The sequence below is a fragment of the Rhododendron vialii genome, chromosome 4a (assembly GCF_030253575.1).
Source record: "Rhododendron vialii isolate Sample 1 chromosome 4a, ASM3025357v1".
In the NCBI taxonomy this organism is placed as follows: domain Eukaryota; kingdom Viridiplantae; phylum Streptophyta; class Magnoliopsida; order Ericales; family Ericaceae; genus Rhododendron; species Rhododendron vialii.
The window spans coordinates 13,920,715-13,933,631 of record NC_080560.1 but is presented as its reverse complement, the minus strand read 5'-3'; the positions used below and the strand labels follow the sequence as shown (position 1 = coordinate 13,933,631).

At 36.9% G+C, this 12,917-nt stretch overlaps 1 protein-coding gene across 10 annotated transcripts; it reads left to right on the top strand.

Annotated features, from left to right (window-relative positions):
* The first annotated feature begins 4,923 nt into the window (after positions 1 to 4,923).
* Positions 4,924 to 9,725, top strand: LOC131324311 (uncharacterized). Of its 10 annotated transcripts, none has more exons than XR_009199296.1 (4): positions 4,924 to 5,334; positions 5,906 to 6,011; positions 6,131 to 6,201; positions 6,488 to 8,425. XR_009199296.1 is itself a non-coding variant. In XM_058356236.1 (3 exons), exons 1-3 carry the CDS (start codon positions 6,242 to 6,244, stop codon positions 7,460 to 7,462), a joined length of 243 nt encoding a protein of 80 aa, XP_058212219.1. In that variant the 5' UTR covers positions 6,087 to 6,241; the 3' UTR covers positions 7,463 to 8,425. The 10 variants fall into 10 exon arrangements, 1 of the variants encoding a protein (XP_058212219.1); XR_009199290.1 differs by having other exon boundaries at positions 5,030 to 5,334; positions 6,131 to 6,266; XR_009199297.1 differs by having other exon boundaries at positions 5,035 to 5,334; positions 5,879 to 6,011.
* The last annotated feature ends 3,192 nt before the right edge of the window (positions 9,726 to 12,917 follow it).

Genomic DNA, 12,917 nt, shown 5'->3' with positions numbered 1-12,917 from the left:
TCAGGGGTGTGGCAGCGGCGGCAGTGTTGAAGCACGGTGAAGACCACGGCTGAAGAGAGGGGTTGAGCGAGAGGGTCGACTGGGAGGGGGCCGGGAGGGACTGAATGACGATGTGAGGGGATTGGGGAGGTGTGTACGTATAACTGGATGGCTTTGGATAAGGTGTAACGGCACCGTTTAGTATCATATTAGAGATTACCGACTAAATAGTTAGTCGGAAATTACCCAAATCCCGCCTTTTTTTTCCGCGAAAATTTTCAATTGGCGCAAAAAATTGTACCATTCCAGACTAAAAATTAATTAGTCGGTGATTTGTTGTCTTGGCCAACTAAATATTTAGTTGGGAATAAATCTTTTACTCGGAAAGATTTTTATTAAGTTCAAAAACATTAAAGTCTTATAACACACCACCCGAGCCCCACTTGAGTTTTTTTTGCGTGATCAAAACCATTTATCTTCTCTAATATTATTGGTTAGACCATTTTTATGGAGATTACAGTTGATCGTTTTCCGTTAGACAATTGATCGAACAAAAAATACTATTTTGCTAATGAATTCACGTCTCGATAAAGGGAAATTTTAAATCTGATCGAGCCGCAAATTTACAAGAATGTATAATTCAACAAGTACAACAAAATCAATGATCTTGATCGTCAAGATTGTATCGCGATCTTATGGCTACTGCAAGAACAAATATAACATAAGACTTAGTTGACTATCAAATACATCAAACATATATATAGTTAAGGTAACTACCGAGTTATTTTTTATAATGATCAATCTGAACCGATAGGATTTCACGTCTTACTTATTATAGCATTGTCACTAAAATCGGATATCATTTGATATTAGCGACCACATTATCGAAATACATTTAATGTGTTAGGAGACATTTAAGTGTTATAGTGAACTAACCGAGCCCCACTTGAGGTATTTTTTCCCGATCGAAATCATCTATCTTTGACGTTATATGAATTTGAACATTTGTACCAAGAATGAAGTTAACCGCATATGGATAGACACTTAATCGGACAACAAAATTGTTTACATTTAAGAATCTATGCGCCCATAAAGGGGCTTTCTTGGCCCGATTGAGCCAAAATTTTATTATAATCTTATGATTAAGAAGGAAAAAAACATGAGCGGTAGTGATCGGAAAGGTTGCATCGTGATTAGTGTGGTCAATCAAATACCGTCTTTCTTGAAATTTTTTACAAAGGGCAAAAAATAATATATTTTCCGACTAAATTATCACCTTAGTCGGCAATAAATAATAATTTCCGACCAAATGATTTTAGTCGGCATCGTTTTTTTATTTTCTTCGTTTTTTATATTCAGGGACAACAATATTTCTCGACAAAATCTACATTTAGTTGGAAATTATTAAGATTTACCGATTAAATGGTTTAGTCGGCATATTTATTGATTTATTAAACTCAGGAAAAAATATATTTCCCGACTAAATAAATATTTAGTCGGCACTTATTAACATTTACCGATTAAATAGTTTAGTCGGTATATTTATTTCATTTATTGGTATATAAACTCGTGAAAAAATATATATTTACCGACTAAATCTATATTTAGTCGGAATTTATGTGCATATACCGACTAAAATTTGTTTAGTTGGGGTTAGAATTTAAATTGTCAACTAAATAATAATTAGTCGGTAATGGTTAGAAATTTGGCGACTAAATTTTATTTAGTCGGGAATTTTAGTCGGTAATGGTGTAATTTTTTGTAGTGACATACACCCCTTATACTCCAAATTTAGGCACTTACACCCCTTGTACTTTGGACTAAAGTGCAACTGTTAGAAAATCCGTTAAAATGGATGGAAAAACTACTGGTGGAAGATTTCCCTCCAAAATGAGGGGGGAAATGCCCAAATTAACCCTGATAGCCATTTATATGCCCTGTCAAACTCTCCTTCCAAAAAATAGAGGATCCAAACCCCTCCCTTCTCCTAACCACTCTCTCTCTTCTCCCACCAGATATCTTCTCAAATATCAAGAAGCCTATCAATTTCAACAGAAAAACAACAACATCCAGCATCTGCAAATGCAGCCATAGAGAGGCAATTGCAGTTAGGGGAAGGGAAAAGGCAAACTGTTAAGGGGTGGAGCGCACCAAGGCCCAACTAAATTGGTTTTTTTTTTTTTGTCAAACGGAATTTCAACTAAATTGGTTTAATTATTACATATGCATGCTCTATTTTGGGTACTCTGTTTTGTGGGAATTCTGTTCATGTTGACTTTTGTTTGTGAAATCTGTTTTGGGAACTTTGTTTCAAGTCAGTTTGTAAGTATGTGTGACTTATATTTTGGAAAAGAACTCAGTTTGAATTACCTGGTATTGAATATCTGCATTTGAAGTCAATTTTGTTGTTGTTATTGTTATGTATTTATGTTGTGGATTTAGACAATGTAAGTCTCTCTTTTTTTGTTGATCAGTGTTTCTGTTGCTACATTTGGAGATGTTTTGGATGCTCTGTTTTTGGGAATGAGAGTTTGACAGGGCTTATAAATTATTATAAGGGTTAGTTAGGGCATTTTTTCCCTTATTTTGGAGGAAAATCTCTCGCCAGTAGTTTTTTCCATCTATTTTAACGGATTTTCTAACAGTTGCACTTTAGTCCAAAGTACAAGGTGTGTAAGTGCCTAAATTTGGAGTACAAGGGGTGTATGTGCAAATCAGTGATAATACAAGGGGTGCAAGTGCAAATTCCCCTTTTCTCTACGTAGTTCCTAAACTATCAATTTGATGATTTCATCCCCTCAACTATTATACCGTTACCTACTTAGTCTAATAGATAACAGAAATTAGAAATTTGGACGAAAAATGTCATGTACGTAAGGCCCTATTTGGGACCCTGTAAAGCAGATACTTAATTATGAGAGCTTTAGAGATAAAAATTAATTATGACCTTTTAGGATAAAATGATTAGAAAAATAAGACCTTCGCGTCGGTTCAAATGAATTGAAAATTGGAGCACTTAATTTTTTTATAAGGTTCATATATTAGAATCTTACATGGCATTTTATAAAGACTAACACATACGTATTTTTTTTTATAAAAAAAATTGAGTTTTTTATATAGAATTTAGACTGTTTATATATTAAAAATATGATTAAAAATTAAGGGCTCTAATTTTCAATCCCTGTGAATCAGTGTGAAGATCTTATTCTTCTGATCATTTTATGCTAAACGGTTATAATTAATTTTTCTTTCTAAAGTTCTCATAAATCATAATCAAGTATCTGCTCTAAAGGGTCCCAAATAAAAAATAGATATTTAATTATGATATCCTTAGAGATAAAAATTAATCATGACTCTTTAGAATAATATGATTAGAAAAATAAAATCTTCGCACCGTTCCAAACTGATTGAAAATTCGAGCACTTAAGTTTTTTTAGAAGGTTTATATACTAAAAAATATTGTTACAAAATTAATTGTTCCAATTTTCAATCAGCTGAAACTGGTGCAAAGATATTATTTTTCTGATCATTTTATCATAAAGGGTCATAATTAATTTTTATCTCTAAGGCTCTCATAATCAAGTATCTGTTCTACGGGGTCCCAAACAGGCCTTACATGACATTTTCCGTCCAACTTCTTAACTTCCGTTATCTATTGGACTAAGTAGGTAACGGTATGATAGTTGGGGGGATAAAATCGTCAAATTGATAGTTTATGGATTAAGTAGAGAAAATGTGCATAGTTTGGGGATAAAAAGAAAAAAAAATCTGTTTTAAAACCTATGGCCGGAAAATCTCTTGGCAGAGAGGCATATGGATTTTTGGTACAGAGGATCCTGCCTGGTTGTAGGGACTGTCAATAAAATATCAAAGATGATACGTTCACTGCACGAGTCCACTGTACACCTACATGCATGTGGGCCTCACAAAAAATATAGAAAATACCCATAAATTTTATTAAAATATATATTTAAAAATATCAGAGATGCTCAATTTCGCCTCTACGAATTCAGAAAACATAAATACCAATATACGATTGAGCTGATTTTTTACGCTGCCTCATAATTTTTTAAAGAATTTTTGGGTTATTTTTTTTAAAATTTTTGTGGGAGTCCAGAGTGAGCCCTACGTAGGTGTGCGGTGGACTGGTGCGGTGAATGTGTAGACTTAATGATAAAATATTAACGAACACCCGCCAAAATCCTCACCGAGTAAAACTTCCCTACACCAAATGCACACATTCTTCAGATCACAAACCTCTCTACTTTTTTGCACGTCAAGCAACCAAATGAAGAGAACTCAACGACTCAAGCGGGTCCTCAAATCCGTTTGAGACTGTAGGTTAATTTGAGCCCCTATCCTACGACAAGGGCCCGTCAACAGAGAAGTCGTCTATCATGGAATAGAATCCAGGATTCTCCTTCCTCATAAAATGTCTTCACACTCCAGTGGGAAAACCAAAGCCAACTCTCTCCTTTCCACAGGGAAAGTTAGCTGGAAAGGATAAAGAAAGTGTTAGACAGTACGGGTTCTGTATTCTCTTTCTGAATTACAGTACTTACTAAAGTGTTTGACGCGGTTTCTGAGATCGTATTTTGGAAGTTACAAAATTACCTCCAGCCTGCCCTTTCACAACTGACAATCATTTGCATGTAACTTCAAAACGAATTTCACATAATTCGGGTGTCATTTTAGGTGTAAAAAAAGGTGTGAGCAGAACCGACCCCTCGGAGTTGTTTGTAAATATTTGGTCATTCGGAGGAATATTAACTTGGAATTCGTAAAAGTCTTTGTCGTACTAGGACTTGGCATGCACCTTGTGGCATATCCCCATCTCTCATCATGAAGGAAAGCTCACGCCTAACACAAAAGATAAAAAGTTATGAAGAGAGAGAATCGCAATAATGAAGGCCTTAAAAACAAACAGAGTACATTTCAGACCACTTTCTGAAGTTTTGTACAAAGGAAGGAGGAGGAGGGGCCGGCAACATTTATCTCTGCGTGTAGGAGGAGGCAGGCAACATTTATTTTTTTCCGGACAAACGGAAATTTGCAGGCAACATTTTTCCTCCTCCTATATATAAAGGAGCAGTTTTTCGAGGTCAATTTCTCAATTTGGGACGAATTTGCCCCTCGATTGCAAACAGTGCAAGCTTGGCCAGTTGGGTAGTTCGGTCTTTCCGGCTGCGTGCTAGCTGGTGTAATCGGGGGCTCCGCGAGATGCGTGTTGCATCTGCGCCGTTCGTTTGTGTGTTTTCCCCCGCGGTTCTCTTCTTCACCGGGTTTTGTGTAGATATATGCGAGGGGCTTGTGAATTTGCTTCGGGCTTCCAGACTCTTCGGCGCTGTGCTCCAGGTATTGTTCTTCCTCTCCATCCTCCCCCCACCTCGGCGTTTGATGTGTTTTATGGTGTACCATCGATTGTGGTTTCGTCGATTATAGTTTCTCCTCTTTTTGCGAGTTTGTTTCGTGGTTGCTTGAGGTTTTGTTTTGTTTTGTTTTTTGATAGCGGGTTTGTGTTTTGGGGTACGCAAACTGCCTTCCCGTTGTTTGTATTGGTTGTGCCATTGAGCCATTTGTGCGACCTCTGTGCGTTCTGGGTTTTCTCATTGATGAGGATGGTTGTTGCGTTTGGTTAGGTTTTGGTCCAAAAACCGCGTTTCCTTTGATTTGATTATTTGTTGTGGTCGTGTTGTGTGATTGTGTTTTTAGGCCTGCAAGATCTGCTTTTGCTTTTGTTATTTTGCGTGCTGCCGCTCTGTGATTTTCTTGGCTGCAAATTTGTGTTTCCTTTTATTGCTTGGTGGTTCTGACTGCGGCGACTATGTTTTGCTGCTTTAGACCTTCCGCTTTTTTTTGGGGTCTCTCCTTTTTACGTTTTACTCCGTATTACACAAAGAAACAATTACAAAGAACGGCGTTTTAGAGAGAGAGAGCGAGGGAAAGAGGACAATGAAGGCGGCCACGATGGCAATGACGACGATGACGATAACGACGACGAAAAAGACAGCAATGAAGAAGGCAAATGACAGGTAATTTTGTTATACTAAGTTTCTCCAAATTTTGACGAATTGCGTATTCAATTTGCACAAATCTGTTAATTCTGGTTTGTTTGTTTTCTCTTCACTTGGTTTTTTTTTCGGTTGGCAAGGACTCTGAGGAGTAATTTGGTCTCTGTTTTTGGTGTTCGGAATCTTCTGCCCTGTTGGTGGCTTTGAAGAGGTAACTCTTGCGATCGACTCTACTTTTCAATCTTAGTTACATGAAGCTCCTCGCGGACCTTGCCGGTAAGCGGTCTTGATTTCCAGAAGAGTGAATCACTGAAATTTTTAGCCCTTTTTTGTGTTCTGTTTCGTGGTTTGTTCTAATGCTTTGTTCTACCTTCTTGGTTTAAAATAGCTCCCTTTCCTTTTAGGGTTTTGCACATCCAAACCTGTTTTATTTGTTGCTCCAGGATATTTTCGTCCCTGATGGGGTCTTTGTTTGTTGTTTTGATTGCCAAGGACAGGAGCTTGAATCATGTCTTACCGAACAGGAAAGCTATGTCAAGGAATTGGAAACTAATTTAGTTGCAGGAAAAGAAATTAATAGTCATCAGCACAATGAATTGAAGGTGCTCAATGAAAAGAGAAATAACAAGGCAAGAAGAATGGAGTCATTGGAGAAGGAGGGTAACCGTATTCGTTCTGAAATTTCCCTATTGAATTCCAAGGTTTGTTTACCATAACTAAACATACTTGGCATCCTGCTGGTTTTTTATCGTTCTAACTCTTCAGTACCATTATATATTTGTTTGTATGTACCACTCACATTTTAGGTTCGTCAGAGTTTGTTTCTTCTAAGGGCATGAGCAAGCGAGGATTTAGAAAATGTGGATCCTGTTACAATGTCGTGCACATGTCGTGGTATTATTAGGTCACTCTCTGTGCAAATACTTGTGCTAGAGTTAAGGTTGTTATAGACATTATTAGTATTGTGGTTCTAAGACTTCCTTTTAGTTGAGAAGGTCTTAATAGGTACTAACTTGTTGTGGAAACTTGTACATAAAATTCTTGCAGTGAACACAACACGCACATACTGCAAGAAACTATGAGACAGGGTAAAAGCTTTGGGTGCGAGGGTAGTGACGGAGGAGAGATTGCTGCTGGAAAAGTTCAAACAGGATGCCCAAGTTTAGTACATTTTCCAGCAAAAGCCAATTTCTGTGTCGCCTATGAAAATTGTATAATAATTGTTGAAAACACTAATAATGGGCTTTTGGACGTTTTTCCAAATCGAAACTTTTCAATGTTAGTAATACTCAGAAAAGCTATGCTGAAAGAAAAAGAAAAGTCATATTCAAAATAAAAAATTGTCATTTTTCAGCAGAGTTCGAAGTATGACAAAAGAAATTCTCTTTTGTGGCCAATAACACAGTATGATAGAAGAAATATTCATTGTACCTAAAGCATTTTTCTTTGTATTCCCTTTGCAGCTGGGTTAGGCTGATTTTTGTTCTACAAATACAAAAGTTCTACGAATAGTGAATTCCCTCGTAGTTGACAATGAGGCAAAACAGACAATAGATGCTTTACAAAGTCAATTACAGAAGACGTAGGAGAGGTTGCAAGCTGTTGAGAGTTGAAAAACCAGATAGGTAGTAAAAATTATTCTTTAAACTTCACGTACTTACCATTGTTTGTGGTCCTTGTGTAGGTTGTTATGATAGTCAATGATATAAGTGTCTCATAACTTGTCGCATAGAGTAATGTATGTCTAGATGAGTTTATATTGCTTTGACCATCTTGTTTTTAATGTTTATTGTGGTGTAGTTTTGCTTTCTTCTGCAGGGTAAAAGTCACGAAATTGTCTTTCATGTCAGTTTATGCAATGGGTATGGGTGAAGTGCAAGATCCAAACTTTCACTTTTGCTTCCTAACGCCATATCCTGCCCTGAACTAATAAGGACTTTTCAGATGCTAATTTTCAATTTGGGACACATTTGTCCCTCAATTGTTGGGGATGCCTTCTTTACCGGTTGTCCTTAATTGTCATTCTGCTTCTTATGTATTGCGGGCTACATGTTGGGATAGGGGGAGAGCTTCTCAGACCTTCGCCGTCTACCCATCTACTTTTCTTTCCTCTCCCTCTCTCTCTCTCTTTCTCTCTCTTTGCGATCTTTCTTCACGACACTAAGATTCAGCCAATCGGTAAAGTAATCGGGACTCAAAAACTTCTTTGAGCGGAAGCAATCATCTCTTTGCCATTGCTGACTGTGGCCATAGGGCTTGATCAGAATCTCTATTATTTCCCGTTTATTTGATTTTTAGAGATTATAAAAATTATGTTTCAGAGTTCTTTGACTTAGTGTTTCAATTCCGTAATTTGATTGTTTGATTTAGGGTTCTTATTATCTTTCTATTGTTTTGTTCGATGTAAGGTGGTTCAACTCACACACACACACCCACACACAAAAACCCTAAGTTTGTGGCACCATTGAGATGGGTATTTTTAACTTGACCTGGTACGGCTGACCAGCTAACTGGGCATGTCCTCACTCTTAGCCTTCAGATGTATGGTTGCCGATTGATCCAAAAGGTAAATTAATCCTGTTGACTCCATGACTTCACAGTATAGTTGACCAACCTGTATATGTTTCTTACTTTCTTATTTTGGTTTCTGAATTCTGAATCTTTCTTACCTTCTTAATCTATCCTTGTGCTTGAGCGATGGGGTACATTACAAGATGTAGTATCTTTCCAAGCTTATCTGGAGTATCTAGAAAGCACTGCCGCTGGTTTTTATTTTGATTTTGTGTTGTGGCTAAAATTGACCGTCCCAACTCAAAGCTGGTTGCAGTGTGTGTTAAAAAATCGAACATTTTCTTATATTTATGAAAATGGAAACATCATAGAGGCGTAAAGTCGTCACCATCAATATAAAGGCATGGAAGCAGCAAGTAATGAACAAAAAGCTCTTATTTAAACCAAAATCTCAGCTTCATGTTATGCCAGGCCTTCTTCAATGGACCCCTACGTATATATGCCTGCAGTGCTTCTGATGCTATGCAGTTACGGATGCTCGTAATAGAGATTATGATCTTCGTTATCGGGGGGTAGATCCATAATTTAGTAAAAGTATGGATCCTAGTGCTAGTGATCGGGGTTCTGTCTTTCGTGATCGTTAGGGGATGCTAGTGATCTATATTTTGATGTTTGGGATCGAAAGATTCTAATGTTTTGTCTGGGCACGTGAACTCTCTGATTTTTTCAATGTCAATTAATTGCATGTTAACCCCCCTAATTTCCCTTGTATCAATATATTTTCCACAAAGGTTGTAAGAAGTACTATATTTCAAAGATCCCCTTTTGTCTTATCCACGACATTTAATTTCCGGTTTTGTCTGTTGACTATTTGGCATGTTCAATTGGCTGTTGGTGCTACCTTTTCGCAGGTTATGCTCATTGCAACTTGCTTCAACGCATCCTCTCAGCCATGGGAGAGCTATATATGTGGTCTGCTTCAGTTATATATTTTTTTTACCAAACTTCAACTTGCGGCAAACATATCATACCCATCCAACTTGATAAGTTACATTTCTGCTTCGTTTTCTATTTCTTGAGCCCTCAATATATATTTTTCTCTGTTATATATACGTGTATCTGCTTCAACTTGATTTGGTACTAAGCTTCCATGATTGGTGGAAATTCCCATGACCAATCAACCATCCCTTGGTTCAAAATCAAGGGAAACGATTTCCTATTCCAGATTTTTGTTTTTTGGTTCAAGTTCATTCTTTCACATGCTTTGCAAAATAGGAGGGCCTGATTTGGGTATGAGGCTTTTAAACCTAATAATAAAAAGTTGCATGCTCTGTGAGAAGATCCTGAAACCTTACTGTTACAGTTACATTCAGAAGTTTAGGGTCATGGTTGCTAAAGTGAGATGTGTGTGTATGCTTGCTTGCGTGCGTGTGTGATAGGCGCATGCATATATGGTTTGTAAAGTTTGTTGACCAACAAACCAGCACTACAAGTACAAGCAATAAGCAGCTCCCATAAATCCCCTTGCTGTGCCTCCTGCCACACCAAATAAGAATGAGAAGCTCCACGCAGCATCAGCATCTAACCAACCAACAGAACCAAATTCAGGCAAGAAGCCTAGCTAGGCTCGACTAAAGCCAACCAAACTTCCATGCAAAAAGTTTTAGGCACACCATTTCCCTCCAGTACTTTTGCTCCATGTGTACGACTATGAATGACTTCCTAGCAGCTGCATAATACAGCATCTGTAAAAAAAACCTTTTGCTACTGTTAAACTATCAGTCTACAACAAAGACAAACTTTTCAGCATTTATGCTCCTATAACAGCAGTCAATACACTGCACGCTATGTAAATCCATATACAGGCAACAACTAATGCTTTTGTTCTTTTCAACAATATACGCATGCTCTCCCTTGATAGCTATTACCAGCCACTTCTTACACTTCCACCAATTCACTCAAAACCTAGGAAAACTGCTGGCCCCAGACATAATTTCCTCCCTTCAACGGGCATGGCATTCGTGCTTTGCACGCGTGGAGAACCTAGTATTGATAAAGATGAGAAATGACTGGTAAGTTATCCCTAGTACAACACAAGTATCTTGAGGAAACGTGTAAACCTTATACGCGTATAAAATGGTCGGGTCGGAATAGGCGGTTTCGTCACTCGTTCACCCGAAACCCCATTTTTTTTACAAATTCAAACCCATACCTGACCGTAACAGTGGTTCGAAGCCAATCGAAACCCTTCGGGTTGGGTTGGACCCAGGGTAGACGGGTAATTTGCTTAGCCCTACCGGTAAAAGGTCCCCCATTATTTTCCCTACCATTCTTCCGTCCCGTTCTGCTTTCTTTTTAAACGTTTTTTTTTTTTTCAAAAAGATAACTTCAAATTCAAATATAACGAAAATAAAAAATAATTTTTGGATTTTTTTGCATCGTTTAAAAGATCTCAATGAGATCTATCAAACAATATCCATATTGATAGTAAAATTATTTGCGTAAACACATGATTTTTAAACTTGAAATTACCTTGCTTTTAAAAATGAAAGTTTAGAAAGAAAGCAGAACGGCCCCATTTCTGCATAAATGTGCAAAATTCTTTTAGGTAAAAGTTTCGCATTTTCTTTGTTGAGGTGAAAACTTGACATGTAGTTTCAAGTACCACACTAATTAGAAACCAAATATTTACAAACAACTCCGAGGGGCTGGTTCCGCTCACACCTTTTTTTACACCTAAAATGACACCCGAATTATGTGAAACTCGTTTTGAAGTTACATGCAAATGATTGTCAGTTGTGAAAGGGCAGGCTGGAGGTAATTTTGTAACTTCCAAAATACGTTCTCAGAAACTGCGTCAAACACTTTCGTAAGTACTGTAATTCAGAAAGAGAATCCGGAGCCCGTACTGGCAAACACTTTATCCTTTCCAGCTAACTTTCCCTGTGGAAAGGAGAGAGTTGGCTTTGGTTTTCCCACTGGAGTCTCGTCTTCACCTCGGAAATTTCTAGGATATTTAACTCAATAATCAGCATGGGCAAATATTAAAATCTATCAGTCGATTTTAATTTAGTAGTACGATTTAATGATCAGTCTTCGCTTGATCTTGAAAATTTCTTGGATATTTAATTCAATAATCAGCGTGGGCCAATATTAAAACAAAAGAGAATGACATTAATAAATAGAGAATATAATTTCAGAATGGGCCAATATGATTTAACGAGTCTCTTTGGTGAACAGTCCATAGTTATAGAGATTAAGGTACAATTAGTCCATTCAAACTGTTTTTAATGCGGGAGATCCTTATAGCCCCAACCTTTCTTAAAATATCCTCGAACACCAATCCGCTGCGAAGCTCAACTTCATCATCGGAAACGCCACTGCTGTCTACCTACTACATCTATGTAAGGACGGAACTAGGATTTTACCCTAGCAGTAGCGAAATGTATACTAACAAAATTTAAAAAAATGTATTTCAATATTAATAGTCATCAGCTCCAGAAAAAATTAAAAGAACATAACAAAAATTAAACTAAATGATGTTTGTCATTTACACATGGAGTACAAAAGAAGACTAATTTTAATTTTGGGCATCGATAATGACATAATAATTAAATTTCTTTAATTTTTTTTAGGTTAAGTTGTTTTAGTGTTAGAGCGTGGAATATTTTTTTCTTAATTACACATCATCATTTTTATTATTTCACTTTGGCCCATTGAATTTATTTTTGGAATACTTTTTTGGATCTCCTTTCATGAAAAAAAAGAAAGATTTATGACTAGTATATAATAAAAAAATAAGGAAAAAAACCTAGCAGTGACGAGACTACATAAGTTGGGAATAAAAAAAAAATTGTCACATATAATAATTGCATTTTTTAAAATTCTTGTCATGGCGGTCGCCGCCATTAGACCTCCTTTGTTCCATCCTTTGTTAGCATGTCAGCTGGCGCAAGTCATTATAGGTCATACATTATAATGATGCAATATTATAGTGTATGGCCATTTATTATAAATTCTCTCACCAAAAGTGCAATCAAAAACTCTTAACCAAAACTCTCTCTTAAATTAAGTCTCGCAAAATACTAATTTCCACAACAAAAAAAAAATATTTACTGGCTTCTCCAATCCAAATGGACGAATCTTCAATCAAACAAACAAACAAACGAACAAATTAATGAAGTGCGGAATCTTTCAATATTGGATTTGAGCAAAAAAATTCCACACACAATCCTTCTCAAAAACGAGAATGACTATGTGTGGGGATAAGCTCATTCAATGTGCATTTGAGACATTTCGTTTGTTTATTTTAGCAGACTTTCGGTGAAGACTCCTGCAGTCAGCTTCAATAACAACGTATGAGGCCCTTATTTGCCACCAGCTGATAAAGTGGGGACCTATTAATTCAGTGGGAAA

Coding starts and splice junctions, on each gene's coding strand:
- LOC131324311 (XM_058356236.1), top strand. CDS start 6,242: ATGAAGCTCCTCGCGGACCTTGCCG. Junction 6,267..6,482: donor GCTCCTCGCGGACCTTGCCG/GTAAGCGGTCTT, acceptor TTGATTGCCAAG/GACAGGAGCTTGAATCATGT.